Genomic DNA, 26,910 nt, shown 5'->3' on the forward strand with positions numbered 1-26,910 from the left:
CCCAGCTAGGAACTTTTAGGCTAAGATAGGAGCTCTTTCTAGAGAATTCTAAGAAGCTTTGTAATTATGGTCCCTGATGTCACGAAGGGGGTGTATTGGCGAATGTTGATCGCCGTGGGCGGAGAGAGCAGGCATAAAGGCAGGGGGTAGTTCAACTAAAAAAAATCTTTTAATACGGGTTGTCACAATAAAGACCCAAAACAAACAAAGGAACAAACAAACTCAAACAATACTTAATAGCATGGGGGTCAACATGGGCTCTCTGGCAGGACAAAAGGACACCAACAGGCACTAATACCTGTTACACTACATTTAGGATTAGTAGCAAAACACAGGCTAAAGGGTGCCTAACACACGTCCTGTGGCGAAACACTGGCAGAAGGATGACTAACACAAGTCCCGGGGGCGAAACACGGGCAAACGAATGCCTAGCATGTCCTGTGGCGAAACACAGGCAGACGGACGAAACACGTAACAGGACACACAAACTACACGTGGAGCTGAAACAGGACACAACAAGACGAGACGGGAGACATGTAGAGACGAGGAGAGACACGTACAGACAAGAGACAAGGGACTAAAGACAGGAGAGACGCAGAGACGAGGAGAGACACGTAGAAACAAAAGACTAGAGACGAGGAGAGGCGCAGAGACAAGAGACTAGAGACAGGAGAGGCGCAGAGACAAGGGACTAGAGACAGGAGAGGCGCAGAGACAAGGGACTAGAGACAGGAGAGGCGCAGAGACAAGAGACCAGAGACAGGAGAGGCGCAGAGACAAGGGACCAGAGACAGGAGAGGCGCAGAGACAAGGGACCAGAGACAGGAGAGCCGCAGAGACAAGGGACTAGAGACAAGAGAGCCGCAGAGACAAGTAGAGACGAGAGACAAGTAGAGATATGTAGAGACAAGTAGAGACAAGAGACAAGGGACTAGAGACAGGAGAGACGAGACTAGGGCTAAAGACATGGCAATCAGCTAGGCATGACTTTTAGCTAAACATGGTTAAGAGCACTTAACCATGGCAGTCAGCTACACATTCACCTAGCTAAGCATGTCTTTAGCCCAACATGCACTAAGCTACACTTACCTAATAGCTCAACACACACTAGGGAATTGGGGCACAAACACAGACGGAGGATACCCAGTGGCTAGGCTAGGGGACCCACAAAGGCTAGGCTAGGGGACCCACAAAGGCTAGGCTATGGGACCCACAAAGGCTAGGCTCACTGGGAAACTAGAGAGGCAAGAAACACAGAATGGTTAGAGACACAAAGGGACTATGGCTAGAAGCATGCTAGTTAGCTCAACATAGATTTTAGCTAAACACACTCTTAGCCAACACACACCTATCTACTTACCAGCTCTAGCTAAACACACAAGAAAACAGGGGGATAACAACCACAATACTCACAACATGACTAAATCAGCTCCACCAACATAAACACACAAAACATATACAGAAAACATTGTCAATATGAGAGCCCAAGTCAACACAACTTAAATTAAAATATAAACTAAACAAAGAACAAAACAAACCAAGACAAAATGCTCACACAAATGACAGTAGTTAAAATAATAATGCTCGACCCAGTTTTCCAGACTAAACAGCTATTTATAGTTGGATTAATGGCTACCTTGGCTCAGGTGTGCACTCGCATCACCTGACCGAGGTGCCTTCTGGGAAACCGAGTCAGCCAACAAAAACTACAAATGAAAAACAGCGACCTCTGGTGGTGGTCCCTTACAGTACTAACCCCCCCCCCCCTCCCCCGCCCCGCCCCGCCCTTACACCCTCCTCCGAAGCACTATCAGTGGCCCCTGGGCACTTCCTTGGTGTTCCGTGTCCTTTCACGCGACCCTGACGGGCTAGCTCCATCAGTTGACTGTGTGGCGGAGGCAGTACCGGATCGCTGTTGTAGGCCCGGCGGAAGGGGCAGCACTGTATTGCTCTAAAGAGTAGAGCCCCTGAAGACAGTGCCGAGTTGTCCCCCAATCCGGGCAGCCGATGCAGTACTGTTTGTATCCTCTACCTTGGCCAGTGTATACAGCGCTGAGATGTCGCTCCGAAGGGACGGAGCCTCGAATAAAGGCTACTGGACGAGGTGGGGGTAAAGGTGGGGCCTCCGCGTGAGGCTCGCTGGTGATGCGGCTGGGGCCTCCGCGTGAGGCTCGCTGGTGATGCGGCTGGGGCCTCCGCGTGAGGCTCGCTGGTGATGCGGCTGGGGCCTCCGCGTGAGGCTCGCTGGTGATGCGGCTGGGGCCTCCGCGTGAGGCTCGCTGGTGATGCGGCTGGGGCCTCCGCGTGAGGCTCGCTGGTCATGCGGCTGGGGCCTCCGCGTGAGGCTCGCTGGTCATGCGGCTGGGGCCTCCGCGTGAGGTAAACACACAAGAAAACAGGGGGACAACAACCACAATACTCACAACTCCACCCATGACATGACTGAATCAGCTTCACCAACATAGACACACAACATATGCAGAAAACATTGCCAATATGAGAGCCCAAGTCAACACAACTTAAATCAAAATATAAACTAAACAAACAACAGAACAGAACAAAACAAACCAGAACAAAACAAACCAGAACAAAACAAACCAGAACAAAACAAAATGCCCACACAAATGACAGTAGTTAAACTAATAATGCACGACCCAGTTTCCCAGACTAAACAGCTATTTATAGTTGGATTAATGGCTACCTCGGCTCAGGTGTGCACTCGCATCACCTGACCGAGGTGCCTTCTGGGAAACTACAAATGAAAAACAGCGACCTCTGGTGGTGGTCCCTTACACCTGATGATAAGTCTATGAGAAATTAAATTTAAAGTGGGTGTGGGTTTGACCTTCCGTCTGACTGTGAAACAGTCTTTTTTGATGGCTACATCTGTTTGAAATTTTGTGTCAATAGCCCACTTAGAAATCCCCTTACTGATAAAAATGCTGATGTGTCAAATACTTATTTTCCCTTCTGCATGATGAGAAATGCAGTTCTGAGGCAAACATCATGAACATCACAAAAAGCAACAACACAGAATGGTTCTGAGCTGGAGCTTGGCACAGGGTCAGAGCCTGCCACAAGGCTGGAGCTCTGGGACTTTGGGGAATTCAGACAAATATGAGAGGATCCTGCAAACAATATTAAAATGGGATCTTTGAAAGAAGTTAAAGTTTAAGTCTTACCTGCTCCAACATGGGTAAAACCATGACATTGACAATTTTGCTGCCAGACAAGAGGTCAGAGGACGCAGACTAAGCATTTATAATCAATTAATGGATCAGCGACATCAGCCACTTTCCCTGCCTCCTAACTGTGAATATTTTACTGCTGTAAGGATTTTGAGCCTTCAGTCATGAGAGACTGGACCAATATTTGCTAGCCAGCTGAAAGTGACTCAACACAATGTTTTTTAGTGGTATTCACTGCTTTTCATCTACAGTAATCTCTCAAACTTACAGTAAGTTAAATTATTGAAGGCAGAAATGATCTTGTATGCTCTGCTAGTTGAGTTTGTTTAATAACTATTGACTGGCTATCCTTAAAAACATTTGAGTGTTTGGATAGGTCAATACCAAATGGTTATTAAATTTGGTATTGGTATTGGGTTAATGTCACCACTCAGTTGCCACTGGTTAGCTAGTTACTGATTACTAATAACAGGTACATCAAGTTAGTTTAGGCATTAAGCTTAACAACTTTCAGCAACTGAAAGCAAACTATGACATGGCTACAGACGCATCAAGAGCTTGAAGGTGTGTGTGTGTTGCAGAGGGTGTGTGAATTCATGAACCTTGACATCAACTGTTCAACTGGAATTGGGTGCAGTTAAAAATAATCCTGCAGTCAGCCCCCAGAAGGCTTCAGACACAATTTGTTTTCATGTTTCACCTGTATTCAAGCTTTATTGAATACTTTTTAAGAATATGGCTTTAAAAAAACAAAAAAAAAAACTGTCCATTGTTTTTGTGTTATTGTGTATTTTCTCTTAGACTAGACATTTCTCTAAAACAAGATTTGAACAACAAACATAACTATGGCAGAGGGATCGGAGGTAAGGATTTTGTAATTGTTGTATAATGTATGGTATGCCAAAGTTTAACACGGTAATATGCATTAAGACAAAATCAGCAGAGTTGTATAGGTTATGCAGAAGGTGCCTGAAAGTTAATAGAAATGAATGAATATTTTGATCATAAATATATTTAAATGTTATACAGTGGTTCAAAATATTTACATTTGCAGATTTACAAACAACCACTTGAACTTGCTCTATTTTTGTGAATATATTTTTTCTAATTTGTTTTTTTATTTCCCTCTTTTTAAAACAAGGCTTCAGGCTCAGGACAAAATATAACTACAAAAAATTACAAGGTAAGAGGTTTTGTAGTAACATCCACATTATGCATTTAATAACAATGTGTTGCTTAAACTCTCTAAAAGCATTATGGAAAATGGTGGGATAAATGTATCCTTTTATGAATATAGCTGTTCTCTTTCTGTGCAGAACATCATTGCTACCGGCAATGTGTAGTTGATTTTTTGCCCCTGTAGGGTCAGTTGTTTTTCCTTTTTTCAGTCACACATCACACACTGATTTAACGATTTCTTACTCCCTTCATACTAGCATTTTGGTGAAGCCTAATCTCACCTAGTATCTAGGATTGGATATTTCCTCCAAATAAACACTTCACCAGAGCACATGTCATTCTGTAAGTTAGTAGTTGGAATGCCATTTGGTCCAATGATATGAAAAGGGAAAAAGAAGTTTGGGGTCATTACTAAGTGTGGTTTTAATTTGGTTGAAAGATCTGTTTAGTCAACATGAGTGGCATCATCAGAATAGCCCTGTTTCTATTCATTCATGTTTGATCAAGCTTTCTCTGACGCCATTTGCATCTGAGTGGGGAAAAAAGCCATGCTTAAAGTCCAATCACCACAGCACTATCCACTAAAATACTGCGGAATCTCGGCATACGAATTTAATCTGATCTAGAGGAGCAGATTAAATATTTAAACTTCAACTGAAATTTTGTGTTGCGAAATGCATTTTCCCATAGGAAATAATGTAAATGCAGATAATCCGTTCCAGCCACAGAAATAGATTACTAAAATCACCAATTTACAACACTAAAACAATTAAAACATTTACAAAATACATATAAATGAAGTAAAATATGAAATATATAGATATTAAACCTCACTAAACCCTAATTTATGATTTCTCCTGGCACTGGCTCTTCGTTTATTGTTCTTGCTAACATTCTTAAAACCATGGTGCTAGGCTTTTATTTAATCTTGCAACAGATGCAATAAATAAATAAACCAGAAGTACGCACACCCGGCTCTGTTGCTTGTATGCTGAAAATGCTTCGCTTGCCAAGACAAATTTCTTTCTGTCACTTGTCACGAATTATGCATTGCGCGGGGGCGCTCTTGCATGACAATGGAGTAGGACGTGTTTGGCTTGTGCTCTCGCCGAACTCTTGTTTTTTATATAAATAAGTACTTTATTTTACAAAACACTATATAAAATTTGATATGAATTTCACTTTGAAATAAGGGGAAAATTAATATGCGGGTCAATGGCGGAAAAACTATGCAAATATAATTATGCATTGCACCTCCTGCAAGCTAGACAACAGAGAAACTATGAAGTGACAAGGTGATTATTTAGTTGAACACCTTCATAGCTTTAATATGTAATATTTCACTATTTAGACAGTAAAACAACTGGACATAGCACTTATCAGATTAACACTTATAGTTGTTGTATGGGAGTAATGAAGTGGAACACTTTTTTTTTTTTTTTACATTCCCAGATCTTCAATGATTCTGTCCATGGTCATATTAAAATGCATCCTCTCCTAGTAGAAATCATTGACACACCAGAGTTTCAGCGCCTGAGAAACATCAAGCAGCTAGGAGGAGGCTATTATGTCTTTCCAGGAGCATCTCACAACCGTTTTGAGCACTCCATCGGGTAAAATAATGACTTCTATAAAATTAGACCAGAAGAAATAAGGGTAATAAAGGAAAGAAAAAAAGTAGTAGTTATTAAAAACAGTTACTATGAAGACTAAATTATAATGACATATTTTTTTAAGCTTTCCTTTTCTTGATAAACAACAAAGCAATGCTGTGTCAAATGCATAGATGGTCACAGGCACAGCGCAAGGGCAGAAGAGGATCTTCAATAATGAATATAAAATAAACAACATAGTAAGAGAAACAACTGCAAGAAGAACTGAGCTATTCATTTGTAGTCGTAGAAAATATCATATTAAAAATTCTTAACAAAACTACATGTAGAAATGAATAAAGTTGGAAGGTGTCACCTGAGCAGATATATTATGTTTTGCTTCTGTTCACAGCGTGGCTCATCTGGCAGGGGAACTTGTGCGTAGTCTCAGAGGAAGTCTCAGGGGAACAGAAGAAAAGACTGCAGAAGATTCAAACGATGAACTATGTGTTCAGATTGCTGGATTATGTCATGACCTGGGTGAGTCACTGTATAGCATGGGAAACACATTCACACGAGAACCACACCCAATTCAGCCTAAGCATGAACCGGAGCACATTTACAGGTAACACACCTTAACACACACAAAAATGGCCGAAGCTACTAGCCTAAACAACCTTCCCCAACAGGGTGAACACATGGGTACATGGGTACATGGGTACATGCCTTGCGGTGGCACAGGGTGCCCCTGCAAGGCATGATGGTCGTCAGCCACCGCCACGCCTACGCCACGCTCCCCACCCTTCTTTGCCGTGCAGAGGTCGCATCGGTGGACAAAGAGTTTACTGTCGGTATGACAGCCCGGCCAGTAGAAACGAGCACGCAAATGCCGCAGAGTTTTAGTCACCCCGAAGTGTCCCGAACCGGAATGTCCATGCACCAAACCCAGTACACATGTCCGCAAGGCCCTTGGTACCAGAGCTTTTACCTCTCGCCCTAGATGAGCGACTGCGGTGTAATCCGGTCTCAGGCCTGTTCATCGGGTGCTCCACAGGGTCAATGTTCATGGCCGGGCTGCTGTAGCCAAGCCTTTGGTCACTCATGCAAATGCCAAATGTTGGTTGAAATGGTACCAGCAGCAAAAATCTTGGGCTGTGGACAATGTGAAACTTATATTAAGAAGAGTACCACCCAGACTGTTGCATGCCCAGAGTGGAGCATGGGGATAGAGCAGTGGTTTGGGCTGCAATACTTGTGCTAGATTGGCGCGTCACTGCCAAGGATTACTGAACCATTCTGGAGGACCATGTGCATCCAATGGGTTAAACATGGTCATTCTAAAGGTGATGCCGTGTATCAGGATAATAAGGCACCAATACACAAGACTGGTGACAGAGTGGTTTGATAAACATGAAAGTGAAGTTGAACATCTTCCATGGCCTGCACAGTTCACCGGATCTAAATATTATTGAGCCACTTTGTGGTGTTTTGGAGGAGCGAGTCAGGAAACGTTTTCCGCCATCAGCGTCATGTAGTGACCTGGCCACTGTTCTGCAAGAAGAATGGCTCAAAATCCCTTTGGTCAACGTGCAGGATTGGTCATTACTAAGATAAATTGATGCTGTATTGGCCGAAAAAAGGAGGCCCTACACCATACTAATGAATTATTGCAGTCTAAAACCAGGCATTTCAGTTTCATTGTCCAACCCCTGTACTTCTCCAGTTATCTGTTGCAGTCTAATCCCCAAACATGACATTGAGTTCCTCATGTATTGATCCATCAACAAACGTTTAACAGCAGCAGTGATTGCATTTCTGTATCTTTTCCATCACTTATATTCTATTTAAACTTTTATTTACAATTTCTGAACTGCCCTTTGCCTCCTTGTGTCTTGCTTTTGGTTGTAACCCATCTGCACCCATTCTGACCAAACATGGGCCCAGTTGACCTTCGGAAGCTAGAGTGGCAGATTAACAAGTTCACCTGCATGACTGCTGCAAATGAGCAGGCTCTTAAGAACTTTTTAACCATTGTACAAAAACTGGGTATCTGTGTCAGCCAGCCCATTGCAGCCAAGTACCAAATCACATCTGCCTCACCCAGAACAATATGCAGGATAACCGGGTCTTTGTAGGTCTTTCTGGTCACAGTGTTCGGCTCCAAATCTAAGTGGGTGATCAGTTTCTTACTTGAGCAGTTTTTGTATACTTGGAAGGAAGTTAGGGTCAGAACTCCAACAGAGTGACTCTGAGTGTGTGGCAGGGACTAAGGACAAAAACTGCTTGTTAAAGCACCAACATCAGGTATGACGAACATGGATGTGTCTCTGGAAGAGCAGCTAAACACCTTCACCTTGAAGCTGCAGCTGACAATGCTAATTCTAAGGCTTATGGCTGCAGACAGGAAGAGAATGCCACCAGAAATGCGTTCTTCATCTTCAAACATGATGTGAGAAGAGCCTTCAGGAGAGTACACCATGAAAGCAGCAAAACCAAACGGCATCCCAGTTTGAGTTCTCAGAGCCTGCACAGACAGTTAGCACCTGTGTTCATATTATATTTAATCTTTCCTTAACCCAATCAGTAATCCCCACATGCTAAAGAGTCCATCATTGTTCCTGTCCAAAAGAAACCTAATCTTGCTTACCTAAACAACTAAGGCCCTGTAGCTCTGACCTCAGTAGGTTTGTATGGAAGTATATGTTGTTGTTGATTTTAAGTTAACTGGAAGGGGAAGAGTATGGTAGGAAAAGGTGCACAAGCAACAGGGATGACCACATCATTGGAAAACTGTCAAGCAAGATTCAAGAAATTGCGAAAATTTAACAAGCAGTGGAATGAACCTGGAGTCAGTGCATCAAGATCCACCACTCACAGACATTTTCAAAAAAATGGGCTACAAGTGTTGCATCCCTAGTAGCAAGCAACTTATGAACCAGAGACAACATTAAAAGCATCTTACCTGGTCTAAAAAAAAAAATGAACTGGACAGCTGCTCATTGGTCCAAAATAAATTCTCACAGTCGACTTCAAGTTGCTTGGGGTCAGGTGTGAAGTTTTCATAGTCTGTGATTTTTTTAGGCTGCCATGACATCTGTGGGTGTTAGTCCACTGTGTTTTATCAAGTTGAAAGTTACAACTGAACTACAACTGTATACAACTGTGTACAACTGATCAACTGAATTCTTTGCTGATCATGATGTTACTGTATTTGAATCGCTAGCCAACCTACCTTCCCTGTCCCCTATAGAGAATAATTATAATATATAATTATAATATATTGGAATATTATAGAGAGGAAGATGAAAAACACAACAATAATACAGACGAGCTGAAAGCAGCCATCAAAGCAACCTGATGTTCAGTAACTCCACAGCAGTGTCACAGGCTGATTGCTTGCATGCCATGCCAAACTGATGCAGTAATTTGTGCAAGGAGTGAGAGCATAAATTAACATAAAATTTTATAATGTCTACATTGTAAGTCATTATTAGATTAAGGACACTTGATTTGTTTTATTTTAATGAGCTATAATCAATAAAATGAAAACACAAAAGAAAAGGCTTAAAAATGGTACTTCATATGTAATGGATCTAGAATATATGAGAGCTTTTGCCATGATATTGAAAAAAAAACTTTCAAGATGCACTGAACAAAGGCAGATTACAATCTGCATCGGTTTCCAATAAATGCCTCCTTGCAAATTCACTTAACCAGCTAAAATAAAGTTGCAACTCATTTTGCAATTGGTGCACCGTCATGTTAGAACAGGAAAGGGACATTCCCAAACTGTTCCCACAAACTTGGGATCATAAACTGGTCCAAAATGTCTTGGTACTCTGAACCATTGTCACGTTTTACGTTCACTCCACATCCTGTCTGCTCTTTTTTCCCACGCTGTCCCCATGTGTTTGTTTTTCCTAGTCTGTTATATGTCTCTAGTCACGCCCCCATTTCCACTCTTTGATTTTCTGGTTATCAATCTTATGCTTTCCTTTTTGACCACAGCTTTTGTTTTACAATTTGTCACTTCGCTGACTTATTTCACGTCTTTGAACTATGTTTCCATTTTCTCAATTCAATTCAATTAAATTTTATTTGTATAGCTCTTTTAACAATTGTTATTGTCGCAAAGCAGCTTTACACATTTAAAAGAATTATTTAAGTCTGTATGGAATGTAAGTGTGCATGAATCAAGATGAGCAGATTGTCCCTGGTGAGCAAGCCACGGGCAACAGTGGCAAGGAAAAACTCCCTGAGATGGTAAAAGGAAGAAACCTTGAGAGGAACCAGACTCAACAGGGAACCCATCCTCATTTGGGTGAAACAAAGCAGGAATTGATCTGCATTTATACAGTGTGTTAGATTGCAGGCAGTTCAGCTATAACAGTTGATGTTAATTGGTGTAAATATGGAGTCCAGGTAGTTATTGGAGACAATTGCAATCTTGAACTATTGAGCAAACGAAGCCAAGTCAATCCTCAGAGAAACAGCTGTAAACACCAGTTGAGACCAGAACCGTCTTTATGGTAAAGTGAAACTGTCCCCAGACACCAGACGCATTCCAAAGAGACACACAGGGCATCCATGCGACGAGATGCCCAACCAAAAGCGAGGCACCAGGATGGGTCAGACAGGTCCGGAGGGCAGAGGGAGTCTGGATTAATGGCAGCTCAGGAACGACATGTGTAGCTCGACAGAGAGAGGGAAAAGAGAGAGGGGAAGATAGGGAAGAGAGAGAGGGGGAAAGAGAACAGAAGAGGGGAGAGCAGAAGAGAAGAGATAACAGTTAGGTATGGTCGCAGTCACATAATGTGAATGTATATTTAGTGTAGAATGCAAGCAGAGACTCCGGCAGGACTAACTATGACAGCATAACTAAAAGGGAGAGCCAGAAGGAAACACAGACATAAGGGCTCCCTAGGATGTACAGCAACCAATCACCTCACCGTCAACAAACCTGAGTGATCAATGAGAGTGGGGAGGACAGCATCTAAACATACCAGTTTACCATAATACTCTTCGTCCATGAGCCCCCTAGATCTGCCCCTTTACCCAAGACAAATCTATTTATAAAAATATTTGATTAACTAAATAGGTTTTTAGCCTGGACTTAAACACTGAGATTGTGTCTGAGTCCCGAACATTATTTGAAAGACTATTCCATAATTTTGGGGCTTTGTAAGAAAAAGCTCTGCCCCCAGCTGTAGTTTTCATAATACGGGGTACTAACAAGCAGCCTGCATCCTTTGATCGAAGTAGGCGTAGCGGATCGTAAGACACTAGCAGTTCGCTCTGATACTGCGGCGCGAGACCATTTAATGCTTTATATGTCAAGAGTAGTATTTTAAAATCAATGCGAAATTTCACGGGGAGCCAATGAAGTAAAGATAAGGTAGGTGTGATGTGCTCGTATCTTCTGGTTCTAGTGAGAACTCTTGCTGCTGCATTCTGGACTAGCTGAAGCTTGTTAATGCATCTAGTTGAACAACCAGACAGTAAGGCATTACTGTACAATAGTCCAACCTAAAGGTGATAAAAGCATGAAATAGTTTTTCTGCATCGTTTAGCGACAGTATATTTCTTATCTTGGCAATGTTTCTGAGGTGAAAGAATGCTATCCTGGTAATATTATCTACATGTGCCTCAAATGAATGGCTGAAATCTATAATCACAGCGAGGTCTTTTACTGTTGCACTCGATGAAACAGAAAGGCCATCTAAAGTTACAGTGTGATCTAAAATCTTACTTCTAACTGAATGCGGTCCTATGACTAGAACTTCTGTCTTATCAGGATTAAGCAGAAGGAAGTTAATTAGCATCCAATCTCTTATGTCCTGCACACATTGCTCAACTTTAGCGAGCTGATTTTTCTCATCTGGTTTTGCTGAGACATATAACTGTGTGTCGTCAGCATAACAGTAAAAACTAATACCATGCTTACGGATTATGTTGCCCAGAGGAAGCATGGAAAGGGAAAAAAGCAGTGGGCCTAAAACTGAACCATGTGGAACACCAAACTTCACCAGAGAACATGCAGAATAATCACCATTTAGGTCTACATACCGACCGGTCAAATAGGATCTAAGCTAGGAGAGGGCTGTAGCCTTAATTCCTACTACATTTTCTAGTCTGTGAAGAAGAATACTATGATCAATGGTGTCAAAAGCTGCACTGAGGTCGAGTAATACAAGCATGGTTACACAACCTTGATCAGAGGCCAATAGGAGGTCATTTACTACTTTAACAAGTGCTGTTTCTGTGCTGTGATGAGGCCTAAATCCTGACTGATACAGGTTATGTATGCCATTTCTATGTAGATATGAGCATAGCTGCTCCGCTACTATCTTTTCCAGAATCTTAGAGATAAAGGGGAGGTTTGATATTGGCCTGTAATTGGACAGCTGACAGGGGTCAAGGTCAGGTTTCTTAATAATCAGTTTAATAACTGCTAATTTGAAAGATTTTGGAACATAACCAATGCTAAGTGAGGAATTAATTATTCTCAACAGGGGTTCTGTTATTGCTGGTACTATCTGTTTAAGAAAATGTGTCGGTACAGGATCTAATATACAGGTTGATGAATTTGCAGAAGAGATGAGTAAAATTAGTTCGTCCTCTCTTCAAGGGGAGTAAAGTATTCTAGGTTCCGATCTGACATGGCTAGTTTAACATCTGCATAACTTACATTGTTTGGTTTCAAAGCCTCAATTTTATGGCTAATATTTACAATTTTATTATTAAAAAAGTTCATGAAGTCCTCACTATTACACAATGCTGTTGTGGAGATTTTTGCAGTGGTCTTATTTCTGGTTAATTTGGCTATGGTATTAAATAAAAATCTAGGATTATTTTAGTTATTTTCTATAGGAGTCGAGAGATACGTTGATCTAGCTACACTAAGAGCTTTTCTATAGTTCAGGATGCTCTCCTTCCATGCTATTTGAAATACTAACAATTTAGTTTGACGCCATTTACGTTCTAATTTCCGAGCGGTCTGTTTTAAAGAGTGTGTGTGGACGTTATACCAGGGAGTGAGTTTCTTATCTCCAATAATTTTTCTTTTAACTGGAGCTACATTATCCAAGGTATAACGGTACGTCGACTCTAAATATTCAGTCGCCTGATCAAGTTCTGTGGGGTCAGACGGTGATCTAATCAAAGTTGGTAACTCTGGGAGATTACTGATAAAACTCTGTGTGGTAGTTGATGTGAATGTACGTTTAGTACGGTAGCGCGGCGCTGTGATTACGTTATTACTATGACACATGTGAATTGAGACAAGATAGTGATCTGATATAACTTCAGACAATGGACTTGTGACCTGCTTTATGAGTGGGTCCTACAACACACTGATTTACTCCTACTGAGTCTAGTATGGACATAAATGTGTATCCTGTCTGTCTGCTCCCTGGCCTGGGCTCTGGATTGTCACCGATTAACTAGGCCTCTTCTGAGACTATGAGCTATACTACAAGAAATGAGAGCAGCACATTCCCGAGTGGGATGGACACTGTCCCACCCTAACAGGCCAGTTTTGCCCTCAAAGGTCTTCCAATTGTCTATGAAGCCCACATTATTTTCTGAGCACCACCTGGACATCCAGCGGTTCAGCGACCAGAACCTGCTGTAAGCTATGTCGCCACGTTTCATTGGTATGGGATCAGAGCATATTACGTCATCGGACATTACCTTCGCATGTTTAAACACCTCTGTGAAGTTATTCTTGCTAACCTCTGACTGACGAAGGCGTATATCATTAGCTCCAGCATGTACCACTATCTTAGAGAACCTGTGCTGTCCTAGAGCTCTAAGATTACCTGCTATGTCCGGTGCTCTGGCTCCCGGGATACACCTAACCACTGCCGCTGGCGCCCCTAAAGGCCTGGCTAATTTCACATGTCTCAGTATAGAGTCTCCTATAACCAGAGCTCTTTCAGGTTTCTCAGCGGGTGCATCACTGAGGAGAGCAAACCTGTTGGACATGTGAAGCGCAGAAGAGGTGTGCTCCGGTGGGCTAGCCTTAGTGTTAGCTTTGGCTGAACGTGTATGCCGCTGAGTCGTCACCCACTCGCCCCGCTGTGAGGGCTCTAATGCCGGAGTCGGGGGCTGGTTATCTCCGCCTGCGGCACCCAGACTGTCCGCTACAGGAATAACGCTGCGCTCATGCTCTCTAACCCTCTCTAAAGTCTGGATGCATAATAAATAGTATGGAAAACATAACAAAAATAGTTGCTGTTAATATTATTATTGTATAAACGGAAAAGCTATTTAATTTAAACGCTGATACAAACTCGAAACTTTTGCGGCAACTATACAAAAACAGAAAGCTACGTCACCGACAGGGGATGAAAGTGAGGTTGCGCATCAATCATACACAATAGCTCAATCTTTTTTTTCTCCCCGACCTCGCCTCGCCACGCAGGTCCGATTGTCACTAAATATAATGTTACTAAATATAAGGCCACACAGAATGTTATTAACCACTTTTCAGCACAAGTTCAAGGCATTATTATGGCTGACCCATTTGAGATATCAAAAATCCCTCTGCAATTTTGCATCCTCAATTGCATCCTTCAGATCACAGAGGCCCGGTTAGGTGGTGATGGTATAAATCCCCTAGGATTTATACTCCTCCCTAGAAGAAGTATATTTAAATTCCACCCATTTTGGCAAACTTCCCAAAATAACTGGCCTCCTGTTGAGTTGAACCAAGGACATGCAGTGGAAAAGTTGTTCAGCTCAATGAGCTCTAAACAAGAGGGTCCTGTGCACCCTATAGTGCTTGGGCCGTAATTATGAATCGCTGTTATATATTCAAATATGATCATACACAAAGTTCATGACAAATAATACACAGCATTATTAATTCGAAGGGGATGGTAAGGGGAATGGTGGTTTTACAGAGGGGATGGTTTTTGCCTTTTTTTTTTCAACAAGAGGGGTTGAAAAATTTTTTTTTTTAAAAAGGGCCCTCAAATCGAGCCCTATAGCTATGACATTATTTTATATTACTATTAAATCTTGAGGAGGTTTAAATTCTGATAAATAAACAAGGCTCTTCTCTACTTTTTAATTTAAGGTCATGGACCTTTCTCTCATGTATTTGAGATTTTCATGAAGGAGGCAAAAGTAGAGTGGAAGGTAAAGAATCAAATATTATAAATTTAATACTTATAAGTAAATTAGAAAAAAAAATAGCTTTTAAAAATGTTGCTAAGTTTTTATTTTTGCTTTTGGTTTATTTTTAGTTTTGCTTTGTTTAATTACCATATTCATTTTATGACACATTTCCTCCCTTCTGTTCTTCTGGAATAGCATGAAGAAGAATCCGTCAAAATGTTTGAACATTTGATCAAGAGGAAAACCAAAAAGGGCGATAAAACAATTGAGGAAATCATGAACGATGACTATAATTTAGATCATAATGACATTATGTTTATTAAGTCACTCATCAACACTGATCATGATCTGCAAGTAATTGAAATTATAATAAAAATATATTACTTCACATTTAATGGAAAAAATAGATGTCAAACAAATAATAATAATAATAATAATTTGTTGCTGTTGTTGTTTAACATGTGTTATTATTTGTATATTTTAATTAAAATAGACCACCGACAGAAAAAGAGGACAGGAAAAGTCCTACTTGTATGAGATTGTGGCTAATAAACACACAGGTATTGATGTGGACAAAATGGATTATTTTGTCAGGTGAGTTTGGCACTGACTTTATTTATTGTTAATTGTATTATGTACAATGTTTATACTGATGATATTGTATAAGTTTTTGTTTAAGTTTTTTTGTTTTGTTTCTTCCCCCAGAGATTGTCATCATCTGGGGATGAAAAGCAACTTTTCCCATGAGCGCTATGTGATGTTTGCACGTGTTTGCACCAATGAGGAAAATAGAAAGCAGATTTGCATGAGAGATAAGGTTAGCTATATGTGGGAAACAAAATGTACTATTTTTAAAAGTACATTTATAAATTTACTATTTGAGTAAATTTATGTTAATGTAAGATTTTTATATAAAACTATGCACAAATGTATTTCTTTTTTATTTATTTTTACAGGAGGCACTGAACATGTACGAACTTTTTCATGTTCGATACTTGCTTCACCACAATGCCTACCAACACAAGGTTAAAGTGGCAGTCGAAATGATGTAAGTGCATCTTTAAATTCAGGTCATATTACATTAATCACTGCTTGCATCCCTTTCTGAATAAGTGTACTGTACATTTCTGCTCATAACTTTCTAAACTACGGCTACAGACAATTTTTTTCATTTTTTTAAGCCAGTGCAAAGAAGTGTATTTTTAAATCCTCATTATATTGCACATAAAACATAAAATTTTACATAAAATCAATTAAACTGATTTGTATGTTTAATTAGATATATGTGTATGCAGGGTGAGATAAGGGGAGAGAGAGAGAAAGAGAGAGAGAGAGAGAGAGAGATTAAAGTGTAGCACTAACAGAAGGAAGCCATTATCATACGAACAGGAACATTTCTATGTAGAAAGTCATCTACAGTACCTAATCAATATTGTTTAGCCAACACAATGCAAAAACCAGTGTTGCTGCTGTATGCCATTATGTACTTGAGCGTCAATCCTAAGGGCACAAATTACATTTTTGTTTATAAACAAACAAACAAACACAAAAACAGGCCAAACTTCACTATGTGCAACTGAATTAAATATATGCTTAGTATGTTTTATTAAAATTAGCTTTTTACTTTTTAAAATGACTTTTATAAGACAATTCTTTTCCAGCCAAAGATAGTAGTTTAGTTAAGGATATACTAACAATTTAGTTAAGGATATTCAAACAATTTAGTTTGATGCCATTTGCGAGCAGTCTGTTTTAAAGTGCGTATGTGGTCATTATACCAGGGAGCGAGTTTCTTATCTCCAATCATATTCCTTTTAACTGGAGTTACATTAGCTAAGGTATAACGGAATGTTGACTCTAAATATACAGTCGCCTGATCGAGTTCTCTGGAGTCAGATGGCAATCCAATCAGAGTTGATAACTCTGAGAGATTATTGATAAAGCTCTGTGTGGTATTTGATTAAACCACATTTAAAATTGTAGCGCGGTGCTGTGCATACATTATCACAATTCCAAACGACGTTTAAGTTAGAATTTTTTTCAGACGATGTCTGTCATTTTATGTATGCATTCGGACGGGACTAACATCTCTGTGATTATTACGGAGGTAGGAGTGTCTGTGTTTTACATGTGGGCGTTGCACAAGACATCTACATCCATTATTTGTGCGCAAACCTAAATACCGGCGCGCTAGAGATAGTACATTAGTTCACGTTGACCAAAGCACAAAAGAAAACGCGTTTTGGAAAAAAACATTTTCGGCAATCACAGACATTTGCATTCGGACGGGATTAGATTTCTCAGAGGACCGCAGAGATTGCTGAAAAACAGTAGGTAACAGTAGGAAAGACAGACATGGCAGATTCGGACGGGATTAAAATTACAAAGTAAGTCCGTGAAACAGAAATTTCTCTAACAACCCCCTGTAAAACTAGTCCCATCCAAATAGGGCTTATGACACACTTTAATTGAGGCAAGACAGTGATCTGAGATAGCTTCAGACTGTGGAACTGTGATTATATTTCTTATATTTAATCTGAAAGATAATATTAAATCTAAAGTGTGACCTGCTTTATGAGTGGGTCCTACTACACACTGATTTACTTCCACTGAGTCCAGTATGGACATAAATGCTGTTCTCAGAGGGTCTTCTGGAATCTTAAAATGAATATTTAAGTCTCCAGCAATTAAAACTTTGTCTACGGAAACAACAAAGTTTGGAAGGAAATGTGAAAATTCATATAGAAATTCAGAATATGGCCCTGTGGTCTGTAAATGAAAACTAGTAGGATTGAATGAGCTGACTTCATATTTGTAGCTACAAACGCATTAAATTTGAGTCTGTGTTTTTGATAGACAGATCATCATTGTAAATAACTGCAAATTGGTTTAGCCTGTTTGTCTGTTCAGCAAAATAAACAGTGTCTATGGCTAATTTACTGTGAAAGTTTTAAAGTCTCTGTGTAATAAAGACAGGCCTCTTCTCATCCTTCTGCACTCATGGTATCATGGCGTAAATTATTACCGTATTGATGTATTTCAATTAAGGATAAAAATAGACCATGCACTTGTGTTTAGGACTGATTTTAAATAGCCGTGTTCATAGGTTTAATCAACTATTTACAAGTGCCACATGTGAGTGTGTGTTTGTAGTTGGAGAGAAATGTCTGTGTTCACTTCTGCATTTGTCAGTTAGCTTTAACACAAACACATTTGCGCACAGACAAGTCGAAAGAACCCCCCAAAAAACACAGAGCAATTAGCACAATGTCATAGTCAGTATATTCTCCATTGAGGTTTGTCACCTTCCACTCCTCCTACAGTAAGTTTGTCTTTGCTCTTTTAATGGAGTTCTTAAAACCCAAAGGATTTATTTATACTGATAAAAAAATAATAAATATGGGTCACATAGGCACAAACTAGCACAGATACATATGATCATGTAATTGTTGTTTTCGTTTGTACCTCTGACCAATAATAATAATTTCCTTAATATTTATTAATATTATTAGCCCAACTCTTGGAATACTTAATCTATGTTTTCAATTCTATGTTCAGAATATAGAACTGACCAAATATCATCCTAAAGCTGTTGCACAGTCATACTGGCCCTCAAGTTCTACAGCACCCCCAATAGCTTGTTCACACTTCTCCAGTAGCTCCAAAAGGCCAGCTGTCAGCCATCTGACCCAATCCTCCACAGCAGAGCTCTGGTTAAAGAGAATAGGAGAATTTAGTAAAGACAAAGATACATTAACTTTACAGAATATCTAGTTGATAGGTAATAAAAATGAAAGATATTAATAAGCCTATGTACCAACAGAGTGTTTAAAATACTGTTTTGGGAATTCTATATTAGCCAGTATTAGCCACAGTCTGTCTCTATTAACATCTGCGTTGAATTAACTGGGAATTTACTTAATGCGTTTTTCATATTAGGTTAAGCGATATAACACTCCTATATGAGCATTAGTGCAACTCTGTAATTTATAACTTATAACAGGGTTTTTATATAATATTTGTTAACTAAGCGCTTACACTACCGTGAAAAAATAATCACAGCCAAAGTGGGGAAAAGACAGACATGGTTATGAGCATTTAGCTCGTTATCGCCTAGAAATCTAGCCTCAGCTTGTTTCACTTGTGGACTGCTTCATGTTATATTCTAGTCACAGAAATAACACGCAGATCAACTCTTACCTAAATAAATAAATGAATGCTGAATCCACCTACTGTATAACTGATAATGTCATCTTAAACAACACTTTGTTCAATTGCTTCATAGTCATTCTGAGTTGCCTCTGAACATGCCTCTGAATGTGGTAAACACTAAAAGAATGTAATATGAATTTAATACGGTTTTCTACAACATTGCATGGTCCTACCATGGTCATTGCACAAGCCTGAAGTTGTTCTTGCGAGAACTCCACTGATGTGGCAACAATGCAGTCACATCCAAATGACAATTCAGTCAGAACGCCATGTAATTTTTTCTGTCCATGTCATGCGTGTAGTACTTTGATGAAGTCCTCAAGAGGTGATAGTTATGCCATTAACTGGTTAATGTCATCATTAATTGGTGGTGGTGGCTGGTGATGGTAAGAAACATATTAACAACTAGCTGAAATACCTGTTATTAATGGGAAAAGTGTTTGTTGAGCTAGTTAAAAGGTCATTGCTAAGAATAAGCTGATCACCTTTAATATAATCAGTGATATTATTTCAGGTTGAAGCCCACATAAGTCTGCATGTCTGCCTTACAGCAGCTCTCTGCCTAACTTATCCATACAAAGAAATAACATTTTGTAAGATTTAGTATCTTACACCTTGTTTACGCTAAATGTTATTTTTTATCATCAGCCAAATACACTATCTGTATAATCAAAAAGATCAGTAAAAAGTAGATCAGATAAAGATGAAGTTTTGTCTAAAAATTACTTCAGCGATTTAATATTACTTACACCACTTGAAAATATTAAATAATTCCAGTAAAAATATTCAGTTTAGCTTTTCTAATTAATATCTATTGATGCAGGTGTGTGCATGGAGTTTGCATGTTCTCCCTGTACTTGGTGGGTTTCCTCCGTGTACTCCGGTTTCCTCCCACAATCCAAAGACATGATAATTGGTGTACCTAAAATTGCCCGTAGTGTGCAAATGAGTGTGTGACTGTGTGTATGTATGTGTGCCCTGCGATGGATTGGCACCTTGTCCAGGGTGTACCCTGCCTCGTGCCCTAAGCCCTCTGGAATAGGCTCCTGGCCCCCACGTCCCTGAATACAGGATAAAACGATATAGATGATGAGTGAGGGAGTGGTGCAGGTGTTTGTTTACATTGAGTAGCTTATTAAGGAAGTACTTGAGTAGGAAGGAGCTTATTAGTACTGTAGCTTATTTTTAAATAGATTATCTTTGTTCTAAATTTTGATTTTACTTATGATGCAGGTTGAATTTCAGGGAAATAAAGTACTGCAAAAGTTAGGGTTAGGGTTAAAATTTGTCCAGCTTTTTTTCCCCCAGTTTTGCTTGATGCTGTGATAAAATCTGTCTGGACAGACATACATACTGTAAATACAGACAAAAACCAAAAAGACTGGTTTCAGTTTTTCCAAATGTATGAAACATATCATTAAAAGATTTTATTAAAAGCTTTGACCAATATACAGACAAAACTTTTATTTAGATAGATTCAAACATAACTAAAATCAAACAAAGCACACAAACATATTCTTAATCTTTAAAGTAACAGGGCCAGAAAAAATTATATGAAAACTTATGACCTGTGTCATTTGGGTAATTTCATTTATTATGATTGTTAAAATGCATGGAAACACAGATGTGTATGTTATAAGAATGCATGTTTTTATAATAACTTTTTTACCTCTTATTTTCAGGATTGTTGATGCACTTTTGGCGGCTGAAAAGGACTTCACGCTAGAAACTGATGGTACAGAGGGAGGCAAGAAAATCTCTGAGGCAGCAAACGATCCAGAAATATTCCTGAAACTCACAGGTTATTTTTAAAAACTATTTACAAAGTTGCCACTGTTATGAATATTGTACATAAACCATCTAAAATTGCTGGATTCCAAATGCTTCATGAAATGCAAAACAAAATATCAAAACCGTAAAAACAAAATATCAAAACCGTAAACAAAATAACAAACCTAAAAACAAAATATTAAAACCAAAAACCAATTACCAAAATGAAAACAAAATAACAAATCTGAAAACAAAATAACAAATCAAAAAACACAAAAACAATTCCAGAAACAAAATACTAAATTAGAAAATACAATGACAATTCAGACAAACCAGAAAAGGTAGGTATAGTTTGCATATGAAATTCTTACCGCTGATTGGACAAGAAATCTGTCACTCACGATATACAGGAAGTACTGTACTGTACTGTCCTCAAAGTTATATTCTTAGTTTGGCAGAACAATAGTTGCATTACTGAAAAAAAGGGTTTAAAGTGAATGTAGAACACATGTACAAGAAATCAACATACAGACACAATTTCCCACTTCTAGTAAATCTTGAGTAAAAGACGTGTTACTGTGGACCCTCGGATTGCGAATAACGCGGTTTGCAAGAGTTCAGTAAGACAAGCAAAAAAATTTTTTTATTTTGACTTAAAAAACAAGCAAGTCATGGTTTAGGAGACTTGGTTTTAGTCTTGGTTTACTAGTACCAAGTATCATGTAGCACGCATGCGCTTCTTGTTTTGACGCTGAGCGTCACGTGATCACAACTGAGCCAGCGGTTTTTCTTTCTCTTGTGCTGCGGAATTGTGGGTAATCGTCTCCTCTTCTGGATCTTAGTGTGCATCCCTTACTGGAATAATCAACATCTGTGCACGCGTGTACTGTTTACTATACCACTGTGACCACTGTGTGTGTGTGTAAAACATTTTATTTTGTGTCTGAATGCGTGTGTACAGCGCACGTGTAAAGCAAAAGCAAGTCTCATTAGAGAGGTAAAAGATCCATTTTCTCTTTTTGTATGAGCCTGCTCTTTGTGTCTGTGTGCGCACACGTCATTGGACACAATGCCCCTTCACACACAGACGCACACAGACCCCTACTACTTTCGCCTTCACAGACACACACACAAACACACACACACACACTCCCTCTCTCTCTCTGCTCTACATAAACTCAGCAAAAAAAGAAACGCCCCTTTTTCAGGACTGTGTATTTCAACAACAATGTTGTAAAAATCCAAATAACTTTACAGATCTTCATTGTAAAGGATTTAAACAATGTTTTCCATGCATGTTTATTTAACCATAATCAATTAATTAACATGCACCTGTGGAATGGTCGTTAAGACCTTAACAGCTTACAGAAAGTAGACATTTAAGGTCACAGTTCTTAAAACGCAGGACACTAAAGAGACTTGTCTACCGACTGTGAAAAACACCCAAAGAAAGATGCCCAGGGTCCATGCTCATCTGCGTGAACGTGCATTAGGCATGCTGCAGGGAGGCATGAGGACTGCTGATGTGGCTAGGGCAATAAATCGTCATGTCCGCACTGTGAGACGCCTAAGACGGCGCTACAGGGAGACAGGAAGGACAGCTGATCATCCTCGCAGTGGAAGACCACGTGTAACAACACCTTCACAGGATCGGTACATCCGAATATCACACCTGCGTGACAGGTACAGGATGGCCACAACAACTGCCCGAGTCACACCAGGAACACACAATCCCTCCATCAGTGCTCAGACTTCGCAATAGGCTGAGAGAGGCTGGACTGAGGGCTTGTAGGCTGTTGTAAGGCAGGTCCTTACCAGACATCACCAGCAACAACGCCGCCTATGGGCACAAACCCACCTTCGCTGGACCAGACAGGAGTGACAAAAAGTGCTCTTCACTGATGAGTCACGGTTTTGTCTCACCAGGGGTGATGGACGGATTCGTGTTTATCGTCGAAGGAATGAGCGTTACACCAAGGCCTATACCTTGGAGCGGGATTGATTTGGAGGTGGGGGGTCTGTCATGGTCTGGGGCGGTATATCACATCACCATCGGACTGAGCTTGTTGTCATTGCAGGCAATCTCAATGCCTTGCGGTACAGGGAAGACATCCTCCTCCCTCATGTGGTACCCTTTATGCATGCTCATCCGGACATGATCCTCCAGCAGGACAATGCCACCAGCCATACTGCTCGTTCTGTGCGTGAGTTTCTGCATAACAACGTCAGTGTTCTGCCATGGCCAGCGAAGAGCCCGGATCTCAATCCCATTGAACACGTCTAGGACCTGTTGGATCGCAGGGTGAGGGCTAGGGCCATTCCCCCCAGAAATGTCCAGAAACTTGCTGGTGCCTTGGTGGAAGAGTGGGGTAACATCTCACAGCAAGAACTGACAAATCTGGTCCAGTCCAAGAGGAAGAGATGCACTGCAGTACTTCAAGCAGCTGGTGGCCACCACATTAAGTTTACTGAAAGTAAAAAACAGTTGAAAGTCAGAGGACGTTTCTTTATTTGCTGAGTTTAGAAAGACTGCTCTGTCACGATTCTTTTCTAAGGTAAAGTATAGGTTAATTTGTTTTATTTTTACTTTACAGCGGTGATCCGTTAGTGTGCACTCAATCACTTAATTAGAGAGATTTCTTGTTTATTTTTTTCCGAGTTCAAGGTTTAATATGCTTCATATTTTCTTCTTATCAAAGTTGTTATGAGTACTTATTTTAGTTGTTGTTATTATAGACTACCTGGCAACTCAGTAAATCAGATACCACAGTATTAATATTTGGAGTCTTTTTTTTGTTTTACAGATGATATTCTTCAAGAAATAAAACTCAAGTCAGAACATGCCAGGGTCATCATTGAGAAAATTGAAAAACGTGATCTTTACCACTGTGTTGGTAGCAAAATCTTCCAGCCAGATGAGCTAGAGAATATGAATGATTCAGAACAGCAATTGGTTAGTGACACTAATATTTATGTGACTGTATTTGTTTAAATCTTGTTAATAATTTAACATAACATAACTTGGTCATGGTGTATGGAGTAATATTCAGGACATTTTTCAAATGGAATTGCAAATTGCATTTGCTATTGCGTTTTCCATATGTGGACGCAGAAAGTGTGACATAATTCAAATGCAATTGCAAAGTTTGCAATTGCATTTGAATTATGGCACACTTTGTGCGTCCACATATGGAAAACGCAATTGCAAATGCGGGATATCACTCCATAATGGTGGATTTTCCAAACAAAAATGTTAAATGGGCAGTAAAATTACTTTCAGTGGTGCTACTGTCAGTGAACCTGCAGTAAAGACTAAACTACAGAAGGGATACCTTTTGGTCGAATAAAGAGGACGCTTAATTATTTTAAATGTGTTAATGTTCAACCAAAGTCAACTCTTTGTTATATTTCAGCCTTTATTATTTACATATCCCAGCTTGACAATGAATGCTATTCACTACACACATTTATAAGATGTAAATTATTACCTATCACCTTTTACATCATTGTATAAAGTGTAACTTATTTTTACTTTCAACAGCAAGTATTTTTATTTATTTATTTATTTATTTAATAATAAATAACATTCATGTGTATTTTTATTATTATTATTATTATTATTATTTATTTTTAATTTTTTCCAAATGGTAAATGTTAAAGGATGGTGCATTAGGGCCTGGACATAGTCTACATCCATGTGCTGTGCACTGATTAGTGTTTCCGAATTGGCCATTGGGCATGATTGTGTGTGTCAGTACCCTGCTATTGTTTGGCATCACATCTACTCTGAGGTTCCTGGGATCAGCTCCAGCACCCCATGACCCTACAAATCATATGAAATTGAATATTGACTGTTCAATTCAAAGGACATATCTATCTGTCATGTAGAAACTGTTGAAAATCTGGCTGAGATGCCTCCGAAGGTCTTCAGAAGAACGCAAACTCCTTGCAGAAAACTTCAGAGTCAGAGTAAGTAAAATAATAATAATAATAATAATAATAATAGTAATAAATAAATCTTATGATGTGCTGTGTCTGAATATTTTGAGATTTTTAGCAAAAACTGAAATTGACAATATCAGGCACCTTCACCACTTTTCTTGTGGTTTACTGTAATGATGTCCTGTAAGGTAGCATTTAATCTTCGACATATATTTTTAAAAAGTTAAGAGATTACACTGAGAAGTTGCTCCTGGGAAAATGCTTTGTTCCTTACTGAATATATGTATTCAGTTGAAATCAGAAGTTTACATCCACCTTAGCCAAATAACATGAGCTTTTCTAAATTCCTGACATTTAATCCTAGTAAGCATTCCCTATCTTAGGGCAGTTAGGGTCACAAATTTATTTTAAGAATGTGGAATGTCAAAATAATAATAGAGAGAAATATTTATATCAGCTTTCATTTTGTTGATTACATTTCTAGTGGGTCGAAAGTTTACATACACGTAGTTAGTATTTGGTAATATTGCCTTTAAATTGTTTAACTTGAAAGCCAATGCCTTGATGAGTCAGAGTGGAAACACATTTAACCTAATCCGCATGTCTGCATGAGGAAACACACCAAGCACAGGGAGAACATACAAACTCCATGCACACAAACCCAAAAGCGAGACTCGAACCGTCGACCCTGGAGGTGCAAGGCCACAATGCTAACAAGGACTGTATGCCAACATGCTGCCAAAGCTAAAAACAGATCAATCCCCTCAGGGCATGACTTCACAACACCTCTGGGGGTGTGCTATGGTGTCTAACACCAGGAAGTTAGTGGCATATCCTTTAAGTGCTGTAGGTGGTGTTGGTGGGGCCTGCATGGATTGGACTTTTTTGTCTGGTGCCAGTTTACTGGTTTATACTGTAGTTGGTCATCGTTATTCACATAACCTGTCAGTGGTCATGATGTTATGGCCGATCAATGCATATGAATATTAATACAACATTAGTATAATATAATAAATTTATAAACGTTTAGTATTCAGTACCACTTTAAACTAAAGCATCAATAAGATAACATCTACATTTATTAAGCAGTGATTGAGCATATTGTAATAATAATAATAAACATTACCATAATAATTTCTTACTACTACTACTACTACTTTTTGCACCAGAAAACATTCTCTTTGATATCAAAAGTTAAAATTTAATAACAATCATTCATGCATATTTTTTTATTACTGATTACTGCTAGGGAGGCGGCATGGGGGTGTAGTGGTTAGCACTGTCGCCTTGCACCTCTAGGTTCCAAGTTCGATTCCTGGCCAGGTTCGAATCCTGTCCATGTGTGCATGGAGTTTACATGTTCTCCCTGTGCTTGGTGAGTTTTCTCCAGATACTCTGGTTTCCTCCCACAGTCCAAAGACATGTAGGTTAGGTTAATTAGCATTTCCAAATTGGCCGTTGTGTGTGTGTGTGTGTGTGTGTGTGTGTGTGTGTGTGTGTGCACCCTGTCCAGGATGTACTCCGCCTTGTGCCCTAAGTCTCCAGGCTCCCCATGACCCTGAATACAGGATTAAGCAGTATAGATGATGAGTGAGTGAGTGAGAGTGAGTGATTACTGCTAGGATGAATAATAACTACATTATTATCTATTACAGGCCATTAAAATTGATTATGGAAAGAAAGAGGAAAATCCCATTGATTCTCTCAGATTCTACAGTAAAGATGAGAATAATAAAGCAGTAAAACTGTCTGCAAATGAGGTAGGTTTTTCCATATGTGAGCTTTAGTGGTCAGAGTTTAGTACTCTCCTTTAATTTCTTATGTTAAAATGAAGAGGTCTTTTAATAAGGCATACTTAAATTTTTATGTAACTTTTTAATTGGATGGAGTTCATGAGTAATGTC

At 39.5% G+C, this 26,910-nt stretch overlaps 1 protein-coding gene across 1 annotated transcript in view; it reads left to right on the forward strand.

The window, feature by feature from the left end:
• The first annotated feature begins 3,987 nt into the window (after window positions 1–3,987).
• Window positions 3,988–26,910, forward strand: part of LOC128509777 (deoxynucleoside triphosphate triphosphohydrolase SAMHD1-like) — a 29,799-nt gene continuing 6,876 nt past the window's right edge. Inside the window, exons 1-13 of the mRNA XM_053481614.1 lie at window positions 3,988–4,051; window positions 4,330–4,371; window positions 5,820–5,980; window positions 6,372–6,499; window positions 15,042–15,103; window positions 15,278–15,436; window positions 15,576–15,676; window positions 15,788–15,899; window positions 16,039–16,130; window positions 20,977–21,095; window positions 23,869–24,017; window positions 24,953–25,033; window positions 26,662–26,766. Coding sequence (XP_053337589.1) covers window positions 4,034–4,051; window positions 4,330–4,371; window positions 5,820–5,980; window positions 6,372–6,499; window positions 15,042–15,103; window positions 15,278–15,436; window positions 15,576–15,676; window positions 15,788–15,899; window positions 16,039–16,130; window positions 20,977–21,095; window positions 23,869–24,017; window positions 24,953–25,033; window positions 26,662–26,766 — 1,329 coding nt within the window. The 5' untranslated portion in view covers window positions 3,988–4,033. The remainder of the gene's footprint in view (window positions 4,052–4,329; window positions 4,372–5,819; window positions 5,981–6,371; window positions 6,500–15,041; window positions 15,104–15,277; window positions 15,437–15,575; window positions 15,677–15,787; window positions 15,900–16,038; window positions 16,131–20,976; window positions 21,096–23,868; window positions 24,018–24,952; window positions 25,034–26,661; window positions 26,767–26,910) is intronic.

This window comes from Clarias gariepinus, chromosome 21, assembly GCF_024256425.1.
Source record: "Clarias gariepinus isolate MV-2021 ecotype Netherlands chromosome 21, CGAR_prim_01v2, whole genome shotgun sequence".
Taxonomy (NCBI): Eukaryota; Metazoa; Chordata; class Actinopteri; order Siluriformes; family Clariidae; genus Clarias; species Clarias gariepinus.